General features: G+C 40.6%; 1 protein-coding gene across 4 annotated transcripts; it reads right to left on the minus strand.

Annotated features, from left to right (window-relative positions):
* On the minus strand, positions 1-24,618 carry LOC147179709 (DNA (cytosine-5)-methyltransferase 3C-like). 4 transcript variants are annotated; one of them, XM_086068190.1, is made up of 25 exons: positions 24,471-24,618; positions 20,839-20,966; positions 20,600-20,745; positions 20,323-20,494; positions 20,159-20,229; positions 19,073-19,199; positions 18,854-18,916; positions 18,556-18,608; positions 14,642-14,701; positions 14,404-14,553; positions 14,205-14,312; positions 9,555-9,684; positions 9,351-9,458; positions 9,077-9,121; positions 8,904-8,983; positions 8,639-8,751; positions 7,349-7,532; positions 6,977-7,061; positions 5,784-5,929; positions 5,618-5,708; positions 4,413-4,561; positions 4,253-4,338; positions 4,052-4,121; positions 3,163-3,278; positions 1-2,720 (listed from the first exon to the last, which is right to left on the minus strand). In XM_086068190.1, the coding sequence occupies exons 2-25, from the start codon at positions 20,960-20,962 to the stop codon at positions 2,561-2,563; spliced, it is 2,637 nt and encodes an 878-aa protein (XP_085924316.1). In that variant the 5' UTR covers positions 20,963-20,966; positions 24,471-24,618; the 3' UTR covers positions 1-2,560. The 4 variants fall into 4 exon arrangements, with proteins under 4 accessions (XP_085924316.1, XP_085924317.1, XP_085924315.1 ...); XM_086068191.1 differs by lacking the exon at positions 24,471-24,618 and having other exon boundaries at positions 19,088-19,199; positions 20,839-20,974; XM_086068189.1 differs by lacking the exon at positions 24,471-24,618 and having other exon boundaries at positions 20,839-20,974.

Genomic DNA, 24,618 nt, shown 5'->3' on the forward strand with positions numbered 1-24,618 from the left:
CAGGAAGTTCTTCTTTATTAAGGCAGCAACATTTTGTCAACTTCCAGTCACAGTGGAATGCTTAAAAAAATAAAGCAACGATCGATCCAGTAACATGGAGGCACACTAGACAGACTTTTTAAAAGACAGCTTGACAGTTCACACACTGAAAAATCGGACAAATCAACACCTACATCGCAGACATCAAGATTAAAAAAAGTTTAAAAAGTGGACTTTCCTGCACCAGTAAATTGCATTTTCATCCTCATCACACTCACAATGGCTGATATGACATCCATGTTGGTTCACTGCGGTTATCTAGAAGAAGAAAAAAAAAACCTACATTTCCTCTACTTATAAATTAAATCAAAAATGAAAGAGTAACAACAGAATTGAGGTAGAGACCAGCAGCCTGTGTCAGGAAGCAAGTTGTGTTCTAGTGAGACTAAAAAGAGACGTTCAACATGATACCTAAACTGTGACAAACAAAATGCTTGCAGAAATCAGTTCTTGTGGTGGGCTACTTTTTTTATGTGTGTTTATTTTTAGAAACTCACTGACTGCCGAAGACGTTTATATCCGTCAAGTGGAATCCGAACATTTGCGGCCACTACAAAAATAGTCATCAAGTATGTTCTTCGACGGGTTGGTGTGCAAGAGGGCGTCGCCCAGCTTGTCTGCAAAATTCATGTTTGTAAACCACTGTAATGACTAACAGGCCCCTGTAGATGGCGCTGTTGCATCGCTTTAAACAGAGACGTATTTATGGAGAGAGTTTGGCCAACTTTTTTTCAGCAGGGTAACAATATGGCGCCCATATGTCATATGACCAGCAGGTGACCAAACAGTGTGACACATGACAAATGGACGCCATCTTGTTACCCTGCTGAAACCGAGTACTCTTTCCCTTGCTAGGTTTGGCATTTCGACTGCAACACAATATTTTGTGGGTCTCGCACCTCTACTTTGAAAATGGCTGTCAGTCGCTGAGTTCATGAGTAAGAGCCACCAAGAGTTTTGAATACTTTGTCGCAATGAAGGTGTGCTAAGGGGGGAGAAGGACGCTCGGGTGGCAGTTATTCTACAAATTACAAAATTAAGAAAAAAATGACGGCTGCCTCTGACCTGGAGGACGCGCTCGGATTTCATTGAGGTATTTCAACGAGCGCGAGGCACTGTAAACATTTTTCATTTGGCAGCCATAATCATCACTCACTGTCTCGAAAAGCTGACAGCGGAAAATACGATGCAGTGCACTTGATGACATCATACAGTAGATTGGAGCACCAGTTCAATGGGGAGGTTCTAATAAAAATAAAAATAAATCACTTTTTCTCATATTTGTTACTTGACAGTGATAAACAAGACCTGTGGAAATATTTTGTGTTGTGCCAGTGGTGCCTTGAGATGCAAGTTTCATGTGTTCCATGGCTGTGCTCATATCTCAAATCATCTTTCCCGCATTGAAATGAATGAAAATGAAATGAATCCATTCCAGTAACAGTAATACTAAAATTCATACGAATTCCCCCAGTCCAAGATATAGTCTACGTTTGACTTTTTTTTTTGTCTTGAGATATGAGCAAAATCCTGATCTTTGCCTCCCTATTCACTACATTGAGATGTTTATATAGCGGACCTACATAGTCCCTTTGTGCTGATTAAGACAATTGAAAATGAATAACTAATTGTGAACACAGCAACTGTGTTACTTGATGTTTTGAGATATGAGCACAATTCACATTTTTCCTTCATTCCTACAATTGGATTTTTGTATAGTGGACCTACAGTAGATAGCGCCACTGAAAACCCCTTTGGACTGATTAAGGAATTGGGAATGAATGACTGATTGTGAACACGGTGACTCGGTTTCTTTTTGTCTTGAGATATGAGCACAATTCACATTTTTCCCTAATCACTACAAAAGGGATTTTCAGCGATAGGCCTACTATCCAGATCCACCATATCAAAACCCCCTATGTAGTGATTTTCGAATTGTGCTCATATCTCAAGACAAACATTTTAGTTAAGGGACGGCTCTTGTCTTGAAAAACTTGTAAGTCAATGCACCAGTGTACAAAAAAACTCTCTGCGGCTGAGGATATACAACCAATCGGAGACAGAAGGCGTAACTTATGTGGTATGTGGGCGCACCCTCCAAAAAAATGATTAACACCTCATTAGTCACACCTTCTGTTTCTGATTGGTTGTTTTCTTGCCAATCAAATGACGGGCACAAGATTGACCAAGAAAAAGTGATTTGTTGTTATTTTTAAAATGACTCCCCTTAAAAAAAAAAACCAACCTTTGCATTGTTTGTAAAAATCACAACAGTAAAAACGTTTTTAAAAAAATCCTTCCATGCATTCATTTCCTTTCCTCATTAGGGTTGCAAGAGGCAGGGTTCACCCTGGACCGGTCGCCAGCCAATCGCAAGGCACATAAAGGAAAACAATCATTCTGCGATCCTCACACGCGTGTTATTGGCATGTGTGAGGACACGGACGCAGGGCGGCAAACCTTTGGTGCTTGGTTGAGCGGCCTCGTGCGAGTGCGCACAAGTCGGCTGGCATCCGCCAATTTACGGGCTTGAGTGCTGCGATTCACATTCAAAATAATCTTTGAGTGGCGCCACCAGGTGGCGGATGACGGGGACGCTCCAGGAGCGCCCCAGGACCTTCTGGCGCTGCGTGCGGCCCATGTTGTTCACATCCGTGTAGTGTTTGGGGAAGCCGAAGATCCTGCACGCACACAAATGGAGGTTATTTTTACATGGAAAGCTCATCAACACCCCCCCCCTATTTCTTTTTCTTTTTCTTTTTTTTTTTAAGAAATGAATGAAAATGTTCCAGTCCCGCATTGTGCTCTGTCTGATGTGAGAGGAATTTCACAACTGGGTCAGTAAACGGCAAAAATAGGATTCTATTCCTGTTGTCAATATATTAGTATAAGTATATAATATATCGTTTACCGTAATTTCTCTTGTGATAGACACCCCTCAAAAGTATTTTTATTTTATTTTTTCCTGTGTATAAAACACAACTTTAAATTGATGAAAAGATGATTATTCATATTTGAAGAAATATTCCGCTTTGAGCATTTTCAGCACTTGCACATTAAATTTTTTATTTATTTATTTATTTATTTATTTGTGTGCATGATATGCAGACAAGACGATCTTACTGTTCCATTTCGGTGCACCACAGGTAGTCTTCTTTGCCGTTCATGGTGACAGGAAGTCCCTTCTTGCCCTGAATCATGGAGTTGGTCTTAGTTGTGATGGTTCGCACCTTGTCCAGCTGCACAAAGACAACAAGTTGTGGAATAAGCAAAGTGCGCACACGAGGGCTAAACAATTTCAATTTTATTTATCTCAAGGTCCTCTTCCCATGTATTTTTTTTAAGCAAACACGAGCAGTAAATTCATGTTTTGTGATTAAAAAAATAATAATACCAGCTTTATTATATCTAAATGTTTTGGTGTTCTAGTTAGGACGGCTTACGTTAAATACGTTAAAATAAAACTAATTGCCATAACACTGGGACTGAGTAGAAAAGGTTGCATAATAATGAGAGCATTGACTTACGTAGCATTTAGCATGAGCTAACGTAATAACACAACCACCGCTCACCAGATTAACGATTAGCGATTAAATTTGTTTTAAAATGTTCCATGTGATAATTTATTGCATATTTCATTTTCAGCCAAATTGTAGCGTCCACATTTTTTATTTGGAAAATCTGGTCACCCAATCTAAAGCACATCTTCGTTGAGATACTATTAATAAATTACAACTCTATCTATCTATCTATCTATCTGTGTATATATATATATATATATATGTGTGTGTGTTTAAAAAAAAAATCAAGTCTACCAACCGACAAAAATGAAGCAGAAGTTGTTGTTTTTTTTCTTCCCCAAATTTCTGCCTTTGCAATTTGAAAATGTCATCTCCTACATTGCAATGTAGATTTGAATCGGATAATTGTTGAGCCCTGGGGTGCACTACTGTGTGTGTGTGTGTGTGTGTGTGTTTGTGGATGGCTATTGTGGCGTGTAAGCTACTCTTACTTTTGCCACACGGCCGACTTCCAAACAATCCTGAAGATTCACTTTTTGATCCAAAGATGCCGTCAGCGGCCTGAAAAGAAAAACTAATTTACTACCAGCATATTTTGCAGCGGTATTTTGTCAATGTAGCAAAATGGATGCTACGGCCACAACACAATCATACGAGGTACCCGAAGCGGAACGCCGACGACTTTTTCTAACCTGTTCATGCCCGGGAGATTTCCCCAGAAATAGCGAGCTCGATTCGCCGGGCTGACGCTCACAGCATCAATGATGATGGGATTGCACTGAACGACAACAACGACAACGGGACAAGTTTAGCGCGGCGCGTTCCCCAACGGCAGCAGTCGCAGACGATCACCTCCAGGAAGCGACAGATGTCCGTCTTGTCTCTGGTGGACATGAACACCACGTTCTCGAAGAGCCAGAAGAACGGCCGGTCGTCGCCCTCTTTGGGCTTCAGCAGCGTCAAAATGCGGTAGAATTCGAAGAACAGCCTTCCGGTGCCCTCTGCACGATCCACATTCAAACTTCAGTCAACGTTTTTTTTGCATATCACCTCATAACTATAGTTTTTTGCTAATCGGTAAAAATCGGCTATTTTTATTTATTTATTTATTTTTACACACACACACTACAACATAAAACAAAGATAATGACATTGAAACACTCTCCCACCAATATATAAATTAGAGGTGTCAAAATGAGCGTGGTCATTTTGAGTTAATTCAAAGTTCCTTTAACACCACCATTTTTTTTTAACACGCGATTAATGACCGCTCCTTGCTTGGAAAGCCTGTACTGGGGGAATTCCTGTCGCACCGCAGCAGACACGGACGTCCACGTCCAAATTTTGCAGTAATACATTTAATAATAATGCATGTATTTGTGGAGATTTTGGTTAAAGTGTATTTGACGATTTTTCAAATGTGCAGAATTTCACAAGTTACTTCATGTTAAAGAGTAGATAGCTCTTAATATGAAACGAGAAATGCACTGAGCTGTCACCGACCTCTTACAAATGCAATTATGCAGTCAGAAAAATAACCTCATCACAAGTCAATATCACGTTCGGGTTTAAAAAAAAAAATAAAATGTTTAGCTCAATTTGATGAATTATTATGAAATTACTGTATAAATGACTAAAAGGTGCAGCCACATTTCCATTAGTTTAACATTTGTTCCCACTTTTATGTTAAAACGAGTATGAATTGACATTTTATTGTACATTTAGAACAGCTATAAAATTTGCAATTAATCGTGAGTTAACTATTGAAGTCATGTGATTAATTGCGATTAAATAAATGTAATTGCCTGACACCCCTAATATATATATATATATATATATTTTTTTTTTATTAGCCATTTTTGGGTCTGGATTTTGCAGTTTTTTTGTTCTCTTACTAGAATGTTCTCAAATGTCACAAGATGTCACCAAAGCCCCGACCGACTAAAGGAAATCCATCGGTGTCAAGGAAGTAAGTTATAGCGAAACAACTCGACTGAGGGACGAGCTGTGTTTTGTTACAGCTGCAGTTCCGTCGCAACGCTTGTAAACGAGCTTACCAAACAATCCTTTTCGCAGAGGATTGACCATGGAGAGGTCGTTGCACGGGCTTCCTCCAATCAGCAGGTCAAACGGGCCCCATTCAGCCAGCTGCAACGAAACCACTTCCTCTTTACGGATTCATGCAAACTCCCAACAGATGAGTTGTCGCGGGGTCCCACGTACGTGCTTCCTGGTGATGGTGCGCACGTCGTTGACGTATTCGATCTTGCCGGCGTGCTTGATCATCCCCACCGCGATGGAATCCTCGCAAATCTCCGAGGCGATGTAGCGCTCCAGCTTGAAGCCCAGGTCTTTCAGCACCAGGTATCCTGTTGCGACGGAAGCAAACTGACGCTTACGTGCGAAAGACAAAAAAGGAACTCACCCCCGAACCTCAATTTACATTTGAAGATGTCCAAAATGCAGACAAAAAAATGTGCCATCACCAGGAAGCAACAACATGTAAACAAGAATACATTTCATCATTTTCCTTTACAATAATATGTTCAATGTCCACTACACTCCTCAAACACAGCATTCTGATTAATATTGCGTTCGTTAAATATGAATTAGGCAGCGATTTTTATCCATCTCGAGGCGGCCATTTTGACACGCTGCGTAATGAAAATGACATCAAAATGGCTCACCACAGACTTGCGTATAAATGGACTGTCAATGCCGCTTACTCGTCGTTGGGACGAGCAGACAACTTTCCCGCATACCTCCATATGCAATAAGACGGTCATGTTTACTTACTGGCTCTCAATTAAGGAATGAGATTGTGGTTTGTTCTCTAATCTCTGAGGGAAAAAACCCCTTTAGAAAAATATTCAGAAAAACAGGAAAAATATTATTCAGAAAAACTGAAAAATAATTTTTTGATAAAACGGGGAAATTACTCTTTTTTTTAAACTGGGAAAAAAAATTCAGAAAAACAGAATTTTTTTTAAACCGAAAAAAAAAATACTCCAAAAAATAAAGTTACCCCAAAAAATTTGTCAGAAAAAAATGACTTTTTTTTTTCTCCAAGTAAACTAATTCCCTTTTAAAAATACAAATACAAATGATAAACATTTCACACCTCTCGCCAATGAATATCAAATAATTTTCATTATTTCATCATTTATACATCTCTAATTCGTACACACCATCATACTAATTTCCCTATACACCTAATGTACTTTGTTATGATCCTTTTTGAGGGTCTTTACATAGATTTGGAGCGGGTATGTTTGAATCTTGCTAACGATTGACATATCTTGTTCAATTTTTTTCCACTGCCACAATCCACAATTAGGTCACGCATAAAATCGGAAGGATGAAGCGTAAATGTGAACACAGGTTTGCTCGATGCTCTCGACTTGACCTCGACTGACCTGTTGCGATGCCGTCAAACAGCGACAGAACCTTCAGGGGCTTGCGTCTATCTGCGGAGATGGCCGGGTAAACTCTGTGAGGCTCCTGGGAACAAACAGATTGATCCGTGGAGGTGAAAAGCCGCCCAAAAAAATCAAATTAATAAATAATTTGACCCCTGTATAGAAGATATTTTACGCATTTGTACTGTCGAGTCTGTGGCTCTTCTTTCCCACATGGAAGAACATTGCAACAAGTATACTGTAAAAACGTACTAAAAAAACGATCGCTATAAATGAGATTTTTAAAGCAAAAATAAAAAAATCTGAAATGTGGCCTTATTCAAATGTGGGTGTGTGAGCGAGTACCAAAGTGTGACGCAATCTACTCACAAACTCCATGGCGCTGTTGTTGGCAAAGAAGTCTTGGACCTTCACGCTCCAGTCCGGCCTGAGTTTGAGGTTTCCCTCGCACTGCGCCGGCTGGCAAATGTAGCAGCTCCAGGGGTCGACATCTTTCAGCTCGCAAAAGGTTCCCGCTCCCACCAGGATCTCCACACAGTCCTTACAGAAACATCTGCCGCGGGCAAAAAGACAAATGGAACTTTTGCCACCAGCGTGTCGAGGGAAGAGCAACTTCCCAATCCGTGAAAAATTCCCGCCAACTCGCGTTACTCTAATAAGTCACTTAGTTTACTAATGACTTGATTTTAAATTAGATTACGAATTAGGCTCTGACCATTTAATTGGCCATTATTAGATCTTTTAAGTAAAATTGGCAGATTTCTCTCTCAGTCAAACGTTCTGCCTGTAATTCATAGTTTGGCTGCTTGATTATTAAGAAAATATTCATCAGGATTAATTTGGTAATACCGGTAATTGAAACCATGATTAGGACAATCATTTGTTTTTTTTGGTACAAAAGAAAATGTTTAAACATGTAAATAAACAAAAATCTTAATGTATAATCCGTGAAATTTTGACTTTTTCAATGGAATTATGGAAATGATTCAACTTCTCGAGGATATTCAAATTTTTTGACGAGCACCTGTATATGATCTGACATGCATTGCACGGATAATCCGTTAGAGGGCGGCATCGCCCATCTGATGGCTTTTCCAGCAACATTGCAAGATGGCCATATACCTATAACTATTTAATAGTGGGAAATTCTGATTTTGGGAAATACCAATAATGTGTTTGATATGTCTGTTTATTATTATTATATGTTTGACAATTTAAAGGGATTTAAAGCATTGTGACCGGATGTATCATATATGACACAAATCAAAAGTCTTGTGTGGAAGTTGGAACATTTTACACAGAATCAGAATTTTCTCTCATATATTTCATGGTTTAGGCTTTATAGGGTTCATCTTTTATTTTTGTTTACAATTATGCCAATTTTGTAATTGTGGAGTGTAATAATTGAAATTGTAATAGAATTTCGATTTATTGCACAGCCCTAATTCATAGCTTTATTTTTGTAAGTGTTAAGGAACACAAAAATAAAAAACAAGGTATTTGATTTGTTTTTTATTAATTGGCCAATTAATTGGTTGGTTATCTGAAGTTTATTTTGCCTGATGTCAGAATCAGTAAAAAAAATAATCTGTATCGGTTACTGACGTGGGGAGGGAAAAAAAACGCGTTAAATAGTGGTCATAATAAATAACATTTTACCTGCAGCAGCTGGTGTTGCCGCAAAGAATGACCTGAGACCCCCCGCAGCAAATGGTGCAGTACGACTGGTAGCCATCTTCATCGTAGCGATACAACGTTTCCGTGAAGTTCTCCTGCGGGCAGTGGACGTCATCATGCTTATTCATACTTTTTGTGACATTTTTATTTAGTGGTGTGCCGTGATTTTTTTTTTGTGTGTGTGTGGAATCGACGTTTTTGTCAACTCAACCAGAATGTAGAAGAATGATATTGCAGGCTGGCTTACCTTGCATTTGAAACAAAGACCGCCTTCAAACAACGGGTGCTGCACTACGACCTCAGCTGACCCGCAAGCCAAACAACAATCTGAAACGACAAACTCCTCTTTTAGAATTGATCACAAAAAATAAAAACAAGATGATATAAAACAAGAGATCGCGTCGTTCAAGCAGAACTGACCTTGGATTTTTGTGCCTTTGTCTTTAAGCCTCTCAATTAAAGTGTCTGTGAAAGAAACACAGTAAATCGGTCAAACGTAACGTTTCCATCATCATCATTAGGCTTCTTTTTTTTTTTCTTTTCTCAATGTCACCGCCATTGCAACACACACTGGGCTCCGGCTCAACATCCAGCACAGCCAATCATGAGTATCCAATCCAAGTGAGGACGACACGTCTGTGAAACTGAGATTGCGTACGAGGACGCGGACGGACGGACGGACGGACGGACGTACCTCTCGTGAAGGTGTAGTTGGAGCTGCTCGCCCGACTCTTAAACGCATGTTTCTTTTTCACGGGCGGCTGATAGTCAGAATGAGCAGAGTCCGAATTGTCTTGCACAGCTGACGTCGAGAAGACGGAGAAGAAAATGTTTTTCAGAAGTGAGACTTTGCGAGAGAGAATCGAGTCCCAAAAGATCTATTGGCGTGCGCGCTTACCAGGCGGTGTGAATCCCTGCGGCCCCGATGGTAAAAATCCTTTCACTGCCCAGTCCAGCATCAGACTGAGTTCTTTTTCTTTCTCTCCTTTGGCCTCTTGGAAGGACTTCTCACAGCGTTCACTTGCCAGCTGCAGGTTGAACTTTGGCATTAGCACGCACTCAATCGGACATAAGTGTTTTGCAAAAGTCGTCTGGAGGAAAGTTACATTATTTTGTGTGCATACGGCACTCGGGGGACCTGAATAGTGAATTTCCACGAATAATTGATGCCCAAAATTATTATATATTTTTTTCAAACCCCAAAAATTCTTGAATAAGCAACGGTATACTGCCAATAAGCGTATTCCACAGAAAATGGGGGCTTAATTCCCCAAAATAAATCATTTAAAAACATATTTATAAGTATTTGAAAAATATTGAAAACAAATCCAAATAGGCAAATCTCAGGGGCTGCGAGTATTCAGGATGTAACAATAACGGCAATATATCGCGATATTAAAATTGCCACAATATCGTCGTCGTTCTATCACATTATTAAAAGCAGCACATCTGTTAAAAAGGCCGGGTTGTGCAATTCCAGCGCCCTGGTTGGTTTATTAGTGCAGTTTAATTTAAATTGGGTATCTTTTGGTCACCTATACTAGCTGCAACAAACACAGTGTATTTTAATTCACCATAAGTCCTGTGTTCGTGTCGTATATTTATTTGTAAGATTGTATATTCTTTTTGTTAGTTTTATATGTTTTTTTAATTGCTGGCACCTCGTGTACGACCGCATACTTCAATTTTGTTGTACTTTGTGCAATGATAAAAGTCATTCTATTCTATTCAACTGTACTTTTTTTAATGCCCTCGCTCATCGCCAGACGGTGAACATAACACGTTTGTTTTCCTTCATATATTGACTCGAATCACTCGATTCACAAGGTGAGCGAGCGTGCATTAGCATGTAACATATCCTATACTATTCGAATTATCTGTATAAATATGACCTCAGCTCATTTGCATTGTATCGATGAGGCATTCAAAATAAAATAACTTTCCAAGTCTATTTCTTTATGTACAAAAACACAAAAGTGTTCTTTTTTTTTTCTTAGCTCATTCACTCCCAGCCATTTCCACTGAAGCAACCCCCTTCGCTCCCGGCTGTTTTACTGGATTTTGACTGATTTTGCAAGCCCCACAGAATATGGAACCTATCAAAAGAAAGATTAGAGTCTCTTCTTTCATCATGAAAAAAAAGTATATTTCTATATGTTTCCGTTTTGCAGCAATTAGCATTAGAATATAGTTTCATCATTATTCACAAATCTGTTTAAAACACTGGGGGAGAAGAGCCTTTTTTCCCCCAACTTGGCCCTGGTTGATCTCTTATACTCGGCTGCCACCTGCTGGCCGTTTTATTAAATAACTATGGCGGCACGGTGGCTGACTAGTTAACACGCTCCCAGTGCAGGGGACGTGAGATCGAGTCCGGGCTTCGGCCTTCCTGGGTGGAGTTTGCACGTTCTCCCCGTGCTCGCGTGGGTTTTCTCCGTGTGCTCCGGTTTCTTCCCACATTCCAAAGACATGCATGGCAGGTTAATTGAACACTAGGTGTGATTGTGAGTGTGGATGGTTGTTTTGTCTCTGTGTGCCCTGCGATTGGCTGGCAACCAGTTCAGGGTGTACCCCGCCTACTGCCCGAAGCCAGCTGGGATAGGCTCCAGCACCCCCGCGACCCTAGTGAGGATTAAGCGGTTAAGAAGATGGATGGATGGATGGATAATTTTGAGAGGAAAATAGGAAGCGGAAGTGTACACATGCATGCGTGAAGACTCCGTAACTTCATGTAAAGATGTAAAGATCCTTTCAGTAATACTTCCTTGACACCGATTAATATTATCCTATTAGTTGGGACTTCCGCACCAAATTGTGGCGTTTAGGGCATCACAGAAAGAGCACAAAACATGCAAATAGGTGATTTTTTTTTAACAATAGCTGAGGACATGTTCCAAAATAACAGCAATATGCAAATTTGTGAATTGTCATCATATGACTATCTATATATAAACATTCAAGATATTGATACTGCAAAATCAACAACGATGTTGATTTTCAAGTGTGACAATGGACACCATTTTAGTCAGTGCAAATAAATAAATAAATAAATGAAACAGTGAACGACAGTTGAACGCAATTTTCGTGAACAGCGGTGTTTATAAAAGTGACATGGGAATGCGCAGGACAAATAAAAGTTTACGACAGAGAGTTTATATCACTGAAGGAAAACTAGAAGGGAAGCATGGAAGAAGAAGTGCACTAGTGGCAACTCTCGGGGGGAGGAAGAGCATGCCGAGAAGTGAAAAGCATGGCAGAAGATAAAGAAAAGGAGGAGGACTCAAGAATGTCCATCTTCCAAACAAAGGTGCAGCTTCAGTCACCTCCTTCGTGTTTGAACTGCTTGGTCCAGACTTTGCCCTGGTGTTGCGTTCCACCTTCACTGACGCATCCTGTCTGGGCCTGCTGACCTGCTGCACAGCCTGCTTAGCGCGCATGGATAGACTTTTGGCGTGTTCTTTGGGATGCAGCTTTCTCAAATGGTTAAACAAGTTTGTGGTGTTTCCCCTGCGCGTTTTCACGTTCTTCATGCACACTTTGCACAGTACGAGGGATTGAGCAATGTCGTCTGGCTCGAAACCAAACCATTTCCAGATCACAGAGTATGAATTCCTTTTGGGCACTAAACTGCCTTTGGTAGACATACTCAATTTTGCGCTTAAAGGAAAAATAATTGACTATTACTGATTGGTTTGTTCAATTTGTTTTGCCCCACAATAACGTACTTAATTCCGTTTATTTAAAGATAAAATATATAAATATATATTGTTACTGTTTAGTTTTTACAATTAGTTCACTCCCACTAAAAATAAACTCAACTCTTGTTTATTTATTTTTAAATAATGTTACCGTTTAGTTTTTACAATTATGTTTACTCCCATTAAGCCAAACTAAATTCTGTTTATTAAAACTAGCACTTTATTATCGCCGTTGAGTTTTGTCCCACTAAAACTGACAAAATGTCATTGATAAAAAGCTAATCGTTGACTAGACTTTTAATTTGCGCCAGCAACCAATCAGGAGTCAGTGAAGTTCAGGCGTGTTTGGAAATTTTAAAACACTCATGTTCAATCTCGAGCAGTGGGGACAGAATGGGATAAAAGGTCAAATTAAGGCACGAGTTCGATACGATTTCTTTCTCCTGTCTTCTTTCATACGGACGACACGGGAGGGAGAGTTGACAGGTTTTCAAATTGTTAACGGCACATAAATCGACTGTCAAACGAGCGCCTGACTTCACCTTACGACGACGTGTCAATTCAAATTACTCCAACTGCTCATGGAAATCTACTTTCGATCGACTTTCATTGACGAGTGCAGCGATCGGTGGCTTTGTCTCCCTCCTTTGTCGTCCTAGAGAGCGCAGAAGTGGTCGAGGCTCTCCGACGTTCCGATCCACGAGGCACGTGAACGCAACCATCCAGTCTGCAGCTGTTTGGATCGCGATTCTTTGGAAAAGGACAAATTTGCGACAATGTTCGCAATTCCAGCCTCCTAAAGGTGTTTTTCTTAGTGGCTCTCGCAGGAAGTGAGGAAAAAAGTGCTCCCGACAGGCTGCCGGAAGAGTGGGGGGCTCGGGAGGGGGGCTTCAAGAGACCCTGTGCAAAGTGGGGGTCGAACGGGGTCGGACAAAAGCTGCACTGGATTCGCTGCATTCTTTTTTTCCCATTCTTTCTCCTCTTTTTGACTCGAGCCAATGGAAGGAACACGCTGGGCCATTAAGATCCAACCCAACACCTCATTTGTGGGGCCCCACCAAAGCAAAGTCTATTTCACGTTCTTTGCTAATTCCTTTCATTTAGGCAGATATACTGTAGCAAATTAGAATGTTGTCCTCACATTTGAACACGTATTATAAGGATTATTATTTTTTTAAATCAAGCATAAACTGAACATTAGTTCATTAGTTTTTTTTAAATCAAATATAAACTTGAGTTAGTTCACAGAATGGATGGATGGCATTTAATATGTCGTTAAAATATATATAATAATAAAACACAGACCCTTTTGTTTATAGCATAATGCAGACATCGGGCGGAATCCATGCATCTCCAAAACCATCACATATTACTTATCTTTCATCAAAGACGGCAAACCATTTGCAGCACTTTATATTGGTTAATTTGTAACAATAACACACGCACACACTTGTGGACTGACCATCAGTATTGATTTGTTGGGGGAGGGGGGATATTAAATTGAAGACATTTTGACATAGGTTTCAGCCTGATGTTAGCTATATGTAATAATATGATGAGGTGATGATACACTTATGATTTTCACAGTCATAATAGTCATCAGAGAAAAACTAGGATGTGGCACATGACAAAAATTAGTTTAACACTACCCATCCTGTATTTCTTTTGGAATACAGTTCTGCTCACAAGTGTCCTTACCTGGCAAAATGTATGTAGCAGAAGATGTATTATTTCAAGAACACAATTCATTTTTAATGGGATTCAAGTTCAAAGACGACCTCCAGGTGGTCTGTTGACCACAGACGTACCGTGCCATACCGCGCGTGTGGTGATAAATGCTGTCGTCTTACCTCTAAGACCTGGAAGATGGCGACCTTGTAGGTGGGCAGGCTGGCAAATGAATTTTTGCAGAAACATTCCGTTAAATCACAAAATGGCTTCAAAGCTTCCGTGTAGATCTGCGATGAGAAAGTCAGTTTGTGTAGACGAGAAACCCAATTGTGCAGCGCGTTAATAATCGTTTCGAGAAAAACTGGACAGCAGTCAAACCTTTGAGAAGGTTCCATCTCCAAACCATTCCACCCTGCGTAAACCTTGAGGTGAAAATTTGGTTTTCCATGGAATCACCAAGCCGGGCCACCAAGCGAAGCCCTCCACTCTCCCCCACACCATCTCGCCAGTCAAAAAGCCTTTCCCGTCCTGACGGGGGGAGAATAAAATCAGATGTGTTCAATTTGATCTCAACAAGACCATTTTTAACATCTGTATTTTAAACTTTTAGACTGACCTGGTAATTGGCTTTCTTTCGTCCTTTGTGCGCTTTATGGCCATTTGTGGTCTTTTCCGCCTGAAAGTTAGGGTGAATAAAATTCATAAATAGGTTCCAAATGTGTGTTTTCATTGCCAACCTGAATTTGTATCTGTTTGTGAGAATGAAATGTTCTTATTGACTGCCAAACCTTCACGAAGCAGTTTCCCATTTTGCCGTTGAGAGCATTTTGTCTGCTTCTTCAACATCTGAAGACTATTGTGTTCTGTCACAATATAAGCATTGAGTGAACACCCCCCCCCCCCAAAAAAAGTAGACCCTTCTCTTTCACCCCCCCCCAAAAAAGTTTCTAGCTTTTTACGTTCTTTTGTAATCAGCACTAGAACATGGGTTGGTTTCACTCCCGCAAAAAAAAACGGTTGCTCACCAAACAGTGGCGAAAACGACTTTTTGTGAAAAGAAACGTATCAAGCAGAAGAGTGACGTTGACATGAACACGCGGACTGCAAAACTGTTTCCAAATGACGTATTTTGTCCGTTGGCGGCGGCTTTCATAACCACCTTCGATGCTCGATCTGGTGTCACGACTTCTAACAGTTGTTTTGTGAATGATGTGGATGCAAACTTCTACAGATGAAACAGGAACTTTTGAAAGTTTTCAAGTAGTCAAAGTAAAAAAAAGAAGAAAAAAAAGAAGTGGTGCTTCTATTGCACTTTCCCCGGTAATACGTTAATGAAGCCTTGATGGCTTTTTGACTGTCCTCCCCTAGAAATTTTCCACATGCCCCAAATTACGACCAAGCATTATGTATTCTATTTTAACGACCGGTATCAGTCATGTAAATAACAAGAAATGACAAACTGTCCAAAAAAGAAATACTAAACTTAACAATGGAGAGAGTGACCAGGAATGGAACTGCTCGGAAGACGAACGTCAACCGACTGAGCGACTGAGTGTTGACGACAACTTTTGTAAGCTCAATCATGCTACAAACTGACCAAAAGCCATTAGTGTCCCTCTGCGAGGGACATCGATGTAAACATGACATGATTTATCAAGACAGAGTTCATTCATCTATTATCTCATTCACTGCCATTGACGGCTATAGACGTCAAAAATTAATTTTCACTATTTTTATTAGTTTAACATTTTTTACCACTTTTGTTAACAAGATTATGAAAACCTAGAATATTTTTATTGTACATTTAGAACAGATATAACATTTGTGATTAATCGTGAGTTAACTATTATAGTCATGTGACTAATTACAATTACAATTTTAATCGCCTGATGCTCCAAACTTTTAATCTTTTATTTTTATTTGTAATTAATTCACTGCCATTGACGGCTATAGACGTCAAAAATTCATTTTCATTATTTTTATTAGTTTAACATTTTCCCCCACTTTTGTTAACAAGAGTATGAAAACCTAGAATATTTTTATTGTACATTTAGAACAGATATAAAATTTGTGATTAATCGTGAGTTAACTAGTGAAATCATGCGATTAATTACAATTACAAATTTGAATCGCCTGATGCCCCTAATTTTTAATAATCTTTTTAAAAAATATTTTCTTTAAAAAAATAAAAAAGAAGAAGAAAAGATGATTAAAAATTAGGGGTGTCGGGTGATTAAAATTAATTGTAACTAATCGCGTGACTTCACTCGTTAACTCACGATTAAAAACAAAACAACAGATTATTAAAAATTAGGCGTCAATGGCAGTGAATGAGTTAAGTATAGTAGTTGTTGTGATAGTGTTAACCGTTATATTAAAGCAACATCTTGATTATTATTTTTTTATGTGGGAACAAAGACGTGCGCAGAACGGACAAACGCGTTATTCCTCTTTTCACCATAGGGGGAGCTCTCACGGAATACGCTCGGAGGGGTCGTATTTTCGTGCTTGGAAAAACGACCAGACTGAAACGACCTATTTAGTCATTTCAATTGGAGGACTTGTTTACATTTACCGTGACACTTTGAAGGTGTTGAGTTCCTTTGAGCCTCAACAAGGCATTTGCCAAAGTGAACTTACAAGTCTGTAAGCGACGCCGCCATCAGCTTGAAAGATTGTACGTGCTTGTGGCCTTCGGCGTAAGCTGCTCTGCCAGTCAAGACCTCCCCTCACGGCCCCCTGAGAGATAACCAATTATACTCCAAATTGATGGATGGAAACCAGACACTTTGGCACATGCATACACAGGGTTTCACCCAGCGCTTTACAGGCCTGGCGGGCCACCGGTCTTTTCTTGCCCACCCGCCTCGCATAGAGATGAATATATAAATATTTTCCCGGCTTGTTATTTGTTGGTCGTCGCTGACCATCAGTATTGATTTGTTGGGGGAGCAAGTTTTCTGGGGGAAACCAAACCATGTTAGGCGCACTATTTGGTTGTAGTGGCAACATAGACAGTGGCCACCATTTTCCAACAAGGAACGAGCACTTTACACGCCTTGAAAATCCTTCATAACAAATAAATGGACGGAAAAAAATAAACTGATCAATGACGTATGTGAGCTTTTTTCATGTTCCATTTGCGCCATTTAACGTTAGTGACGCCTTTGAAGCATAACGGTTATTTTGACACGTCTACTTGGAGAAGCCATCAGACCCGTACGAGCTCATTGGTGGATATTTTTCACTGGAACTTGCTAGCCAATCAGAGAAGGGCCTCACTAAGTGGCAGCCAAACCAAAGGTGTCATTATTTTGAGAAATAATCAACTTTTTTACTGATTTGGGAGCAGGGAATGATTGCAAATCTTATTTCCTGTTCACTACAAAGGGATTTTGAGCGGACATTTTAGGGAACGCTACCTGGCTCCACAAGTTGAAGTGGCCAACCCAGCTACCCACTCAACATTTTTGACAGACTCTCGTTTTGGGGAAATCTATTTAACTTCAATTGAGCACAGGCAATCATTTTACACGAGAAAAATCTCACCAAACAAAAACACCACAAAAAGTATGAATAGTGAAATCATCACGATGGTCTCCTCCGCTGCCGTCCGTTCCTTAAAATATGAAATGCATCTTGGGATATTTTCTCAGCCAAGCAACAACCGATGGATCCTTGGTTTAAGCTAGCAAAAAAAGAACGACATCCGGGAATTCCGCGTAGTCTTGGGCTTATGCATACTTCCGATTGGAACAATACTTGGGGCGCCACTGATGACGTCTCACAAAATTACAAGGACGTAAGTAAGGTTTTTAACAGATGTGTGTCGTACAAACACATTTTGAAACATCAACCTAGAAGTACAAATTCATAGAAAGCTAGTCACACCATAAAACTGCGAAGAATTACTGACATATGCGCGCTTGGGAAGTACGTTCTTGAGACCGGGCTTACCAAGACCCGACTCGTTGAGAAAAACGGCCAATCGGTGCCCTCAGCCACTTGTGTTTCCCCAGGTGTGTCTCATTAGTGGTGGTGTATTTAGTCTGTTGCGTTTGTCCAGTCGGTGTGGGAGCATTGTTGAAGTTATGTGTGGCCGTCGTGCCTTTCGTCTCGTTAAGCACTCGTCACAGTCGAGTTGCCCACGTTCTGCCAGTCTGCAATCTTGTCCCGTCCAGTTACGTCCCTTCCAGTCTGTCTCCTCACCTGTCTCTGCATGTTGTAATAAATGTTCCTGACATTGCCCCTCTATCCCCGTCTCCCTGCCTTGCTTCCCCGCATTTGGGTCCCTCATCCTCACACGGCCATTCATGACAGTCAGTATTCGTGACTGGCATAGATAGATGACCCAAAGATAAATTTGTTATTAATAAGCGATTTTCAGACAATTGCCACAGCACTCCCTGATTGGGAATCGCAGTTTTAAAGCAGCCATGACACAGAGAAGCTGAACTAAAAGGGATGGTTCACAAAATGGAGCTCGATCACTATTTGGGAACATCTTGGCTAGAAGAAAAAGAAACGTACCCTTTTGCCAGAGTTGCCATTCACTCCAAATCGGCTGTCATGTCTTGTGAGGTCTAAGAAAGTCAAGAAAAAAACGATTTTATTTTATGTTACCTCAAAGCACACTGCTTATTTCGTTGCGGTACACCTGCGCCAGTTTGACAGCCTCTTGTTGTCACTAGCTTAGCATTCGAATACTTTTGAAGAAGACAAATATTAGTAGCATCTCGTGTGACTTTTGCAAATGTGCGTACAGTCGACGGACGTTTGACTAGGCAGAGAATATTCTCAGTTACTCAACTGTATGTGCATTCCTCACCTTTTAGCTTTGTAAGGGGGACGTGACACGGCTTGATACAGCTCATGTAGCGCTCATTCAGTTCTGAAAATAAAATGGCAGCGATATGATTAACGTACACTTCAGCAGATTGACATGACGCTCATTCAGCAACTTTAATCGGCAAAACTCGTTCAAATCAATCTTGGAAAGCTTTCAAAAACAGTGGCACTTAATGCTTTTTTCTTTTTTTTTACTTACCCGTACTTGTTTTACCTTGCGCTGTTTTGGGGTTATCGGGGCTGTCTGAGATGCGTTCACTGTTGCTCTCTGATGAGCATTCGCTGTCCAACAGAGACTCTCCATCTGCAATTCCCAGGACCTTGGACTGGAAACACGTGCATTCAATTCAAAACACAAAGAAAATGAAACAAGTCGTGCATATTTTTGCAGCATAGTCTTTACTTGTCTCTGAAACGCATGGGCTTCAATAGCGCGTTCCAAACCAAACCAGGCCAAGAATGCTGTATTTCAGTTTCACAATTTACTTTGCACGCACACGACAATGTATAGAGGCACTGGCATCGTTCAAATCTGCAGTGTGGATGAATTTGGGCTTGATCGTGAAATTCAAAACGACGAGGGCATGAACATTGATGACAGACATTTCACAGTGCTTCTTGAATTATGTTCGTATTACAGGCATGACAAATAATAATAACTATTTCATTAATCATTTAGAGACACTCTTTAATTTCAAATTGTCCAAATCCTGACATTTATTTTAGCCTGTCAACATAGAATATTTTTCTGATGTCTCTTATCCTTCATGAAATCAATAGTGTAACGATTTTTTTCTGTTGTTTTCCAAAGTAAGACATTTGCAATCATCTGCTTTTACTTTTGAAAACAATTAACATTTTTGCCAATTTTCTGACAAATGTTAGGGACCAAGTCAGCAAATAAATCAGAAGCACTTTGCCTGTGCATTTTCTACACCGCACTGTTAGATTGAAATGATGTCCTCTTTTTTTTTTTTAAGTGGCAGAAATACAAATAAATAAAAGGGATTTCTTCTTTGGTCCAATTCATAAATAGAAAAAAAATAAATGGTGACTTTGAATGTGAGCCTTTTGTAAAGAGCTTTGAGCAGCATGCTGAAGATGAAAACGCTAAGTGCGTGCCACTTACCATTGGAAATGACAGTATATTCTTCAGTACACAACAAAATAGTTTTGCTCACAAGCAAAACGGAGATCATTTTGAGAGCGAGAAAATGTCCTCGACTTTGTTGAGCGCCTCCAGACTTAGCCTAAGAGTGTTTTCGCAATACACCTGAGGGGCTACCTTGCTATTGGCCACGGGCTCAGCTTTCTCAAATTCGCAGTCCTCAGTGGTAGAGTCCATTTTTATGCTTCCTAAGGAATCAAAAATGAAACTCCGGTTCATGCCGTGATTAAAATATAACCACAACCTTCCATTACTGTCACATTGGCAACGAATAGAATTACCTTTTGCCGAGCGTTTGGATGGCTGGTACAGGCCGATGTCACAGTTGTTCCGAGCAGTCGCGGCATCGTATTCTTCGTCCGTCACGTTGGCCGTGTAGAACGCTTTAAACCATAACAGGAAGTCCAAGTTGATTTGAAAATCTCCTTTTATGAGTTCGTCAGATGGAATGCTCTGTTGAAAAATAAGGAAAATGTGACCCGAAAGTCCAGTCCTCATATCCGGGGTTAGCTAAACCATTCTTCAAATGTGAACTCTTAAAGGAAATGAAGAGCGTACCCTCGTGATGTGGTTCTTGGCGAAGGCCTCTTGGAGGAGACTGAAGTTGTGCTCGCAGTCGCGCTCGGATTGCGGATCAAACTTCACCTTGCTCATGTCTATGGAACCTGGGATGACGCAATCCATGATCTGGCAGTGACACGCACCTGGAATGAAGACGTAATACGGGCAGTTTGAGTCCAAGGTGGAAGTGCAGTTTTTTTGAGAAGCCATTTTCATCCACCAAAATGATGACGAACCTGAAGAAATGTGCTGCACGTCCTGAAATTTGGTCTTCAGAAGAGTGTTGAGCCATGTCAGCGAATCGAACCCGTCCGTCTCGTCAGGGGTTGAGTCCGGGCACATGATCAGTCGTTTGCGCATCTTGCTGAACATCGGGAAGGGAAAGGATGAGAGCCGTTTTTTTTCACGTTGCTCCATCAAAACTGATATTGGATATTGAGTGATTTTTTTTTTTACTTGAAAACAAGAGTTGAGTCACAACTTCTATTTTTTTATTTTCTATTTTACACAAGTATCTGTCCTTCACGACGGCGTATTAGGGCCACGTATATATATATATAATTATTTTTTCCAGAGGCGGGGTAATATTCAGAGAGAGAAAAAACACTTTATAAAGTGGCAAATTTGCAAGATTTTTTTTTAAATTTGCGACTTTAGAAAGTGGCAAATTTGCCAATTGATATAGTAGCAGATTTTCTATAAAAAAACGTATGAGAAATACACGTAGCGTACCACTCAGATGTTTGTGCCAATGCTTTTTGGTCGGGTTTTCAAATAAAGAGTTAGTAATTGCTTCAGCAGAGATCAACCATGTCATGTTAAGCATTCGCACTTTGAAGCGTTGGTTTCTGACAGCGACAAAGATGCCTCGCTTTGCGAAAGTCCACACCCTGAAAATCAACCATTTATGTTAATTTGTATAAATGTATATTTACCTGTACATTTATGTTTCCAGAATTATTATTTACACATGCATACATTTTGGTATTTTTTGTAGTTGTACAAGTAGCTAAGTTGATGAGTTGAATCTGCTGCTCTCCGTCATTCACTTGCATTTACCTATGGTATGCTAGCATCTGATTGGATAGTGTTAGTCAGCTGATAGGGAGTCAGGAAGTGTTGTCGCTCTAGCTGCCGTTTATGACGAGTAAAATTGAAATTAAGAATGAATCCGTCTCCATCCTGCCTTTTCATTTCATAAACAGTGTCCCATTAAACACCAACGAATCCTCACATTAGACTATAGCTACGTAAAGTATTTGTTGTAAGTTTCTGAGTTTTTTTCTCTCAAATTTGGGAAGTGATGTCAGATGTTTTCTTTATATGTTAAATGCCCCCACGAGTCTAAACACGGTATTCTGGTGGAATATTGCATTTCTGGAATGGAATGAATGCCAGCAAAATCCAGCCATTTTAATCCATCTCGGTGGGCGGCCATTTTGTCACTTGCTGTCAAATGAAAATCACAATGCCAGGCCAACAGTTGTGATGGTCGATAACTGAGCTCTCAGGTATTGTGATGTCATTATCAGTCAACAGCAAGTGACTGTACGAGATGGATAAAAACGGATGGATTTTGCTACTTTATTCATATTTGAGATTTTTGACTTGACTTCCCCTTTAAGTACAGAGTGGTGGTATTTTTACCACCTGTGAGTTAATGTACTTCTATGCTCATCATGTTTTTTTACTTTTTCTTGGCTGCCAAGCGCACGGAAACTGTCGAGCTTGTCTTGGAAACCTGCCGGCGTTTTTTGGCACACAGTTGTCCGTGCTCTGATAGAGAGGCGCTTGCGTCGCATGAAGTGGTAACACCAAGAAGGCCCTCCCGTAAAGCCACTAATATTCATCGCCTTGGCAACGAGCAGGGTGTGGAGGTGTAACTATGCCGTTGACAAGCCTCTCCCGGCAGCACGTTGTTCAAGCGCCCATCTATGAACTCGTTGTTAAACAATGAACCTCAATCTGAATTTTCAGATTTAAAAAAAATCCATTTCAGAAGGTGGCGGTATTAATGCACCAAAGAATTTTCCAACCGAAGAACAAAAAGTAATCCCGGCAACTAATATGTGACATATGTTGTTAGTTTGCTGCTGCCTCACGTCAACAAACGAAGGGTCCTTATCTTCCCAGCTAGCTTGCTAGTTTAGCGTGCGACATCAGCCACAACAAGAATTGACTTTTGCCAGTCCGTGCTGTATTGACTATTTTTGGTCTTGGGTTTTATAAATTAAATTTCGCCCCCCAAAAATGTGATTTAGAGTCCAGTGCAAATTTGTTTTTTTTATTCTTCGTGATGCATTTTTGACTGTTGTAATTTATGCTTCTGAGCGGTTTATATTCCGAAAAATATCGTACTCATAATACTTCTGTTTACTCACTTCTTCATGGCTGCCTCAAGAAGTGGGCGAGCGACGGGTTGCTTTATAATCCCAAATCCTCTATTGTCTGTCAGGCTGTCTGTATAGTCAGTTTAAAATATTGATTGATCGATTGAAATCTTTGGGATTAAACGGGGGAAAAAGAAAACAAACACAAACACGGAGGAACGTGACCCAGAGAGCATTGACAACTTCTGAAAAGCAAGATATTTCCCCCCATCTCCGGCCTTATATAAGGAAATTGCATGATTTTGTGTGTGTTTAATGTGAAAATGTTTTTGTTATGCCAACTTATCAAACAGATATCATAAATAACTTTTTTTTATTATTCACTTTCGAACTGGGGTAAATGTCAGCATCTGTAGCCTACTTTTTAACATTCATTCAAGTAAAGGGGTTCAATTAGATTAACAAATCCCGCACCCCCCATGCCCCAACCCCCCACTGCTTAAATACAGAGCGTGAGTTTCTTTCCCACCTTTGCCTATTAGTGTGTGTTTGTGAGAGGGGGGATGGGCGAACGAGAGGCACAAACCTTTTGCCCTTTGTTGGAATTTTCTAAAGTCGAGACTTGCCTGAGTTTCAGAGCAGACACATCTAAGATGGTGGATGCGCTGACGTACCGCACCGGCGAGCCAACCCACTCAAAACACGTAGCTGAACTATCGCGATGTTTAGTTTGTTTTGCCGCGTTATTATGAAAACCACTTGTCTTCCAGGTAGGACGTGGCTATCTGCAATATGATTGGCTACTGGAAATGAGTCGCTGCAATATGATTGGCTGCAGCATCACTCTTGGACGCGACCTACTGCTGCAGGGCGCGAAAGGGGAAATTCGATTTGGAGTGTAACGGCATTAAAAATGAATCTCACCTAAACGACGTAACCCACCCTAACCCCGGCCGTAGTCCCAACCCGAACCAAAACCAACTTGATCGTTTTGACATGCGTAACAAGCGAATATTTGTAATGGTCATGTTGCGCCATCCTGCCTAGAATACGAGTGGGTTTCGTAATCACGCCGGCGCCCCCATTCAAAAACAGAAGAAAACAAATAGCAAGATGAAGTAAAACTAGAGCCGAAGTTGACAACGCGTTGTTCGTGTCGCGTTTTTGCAAGCGAAAGGCGCAGTGCTTCTATTCCCTACTTGTTTGAAATCAAGTTGCAAAAGTAGGCTACTTGTCGACAAACTAATTCCAAAGAAATCTACTGGCAGCCACTACGACACGTGCATACACGCGTTATTACAGACAATGCCAATTTCGATGTCGTTTTTGTGATTAAAAGTACATTTCCCCCTAAATTGGTATTGAAATACAAATGTTGTCTTGTGTTTTTGCACGTGCCGGCGGTCGGGCTTTGTTATGGGGGCGAGCGATTCTGTGCGTTTTTCGTGGAGTCTAAAAAACAGAACAATGAAACGGAGGCGCCGCGATGAATGCACGCTTGCATCAAAGTGTCTCTTGAAATAATGGCAGAGACTTACCGTTGCCTTCGGCTCCTTGCTGCGGGTTAGATGTTCTTCGGTCCCCTAAAACACTCGCCGACGAGTCCCGGCTGGAAGCACTTTGGGCCGGGCCCACCGGTGTGACGTGCTCCTAGCCGTGCAGCTCCGTAGAGGGGTGGGGGGGAAA

This window comes from Leptonotus elevatus, chromosome 2 (genome assembly GCF_054856555.1).
Source record: "Leptonotus elevatus isolate MCC_2025b chromosome 2, RoL_Lele_1.0, whole genome shotgun sequence".
NCBI lineage: Eukaryota > Metazoa > Chordata > Actinopteri > Syngnathiformes > Syngnathidae > Leptonotus > Leptonotus elevatus.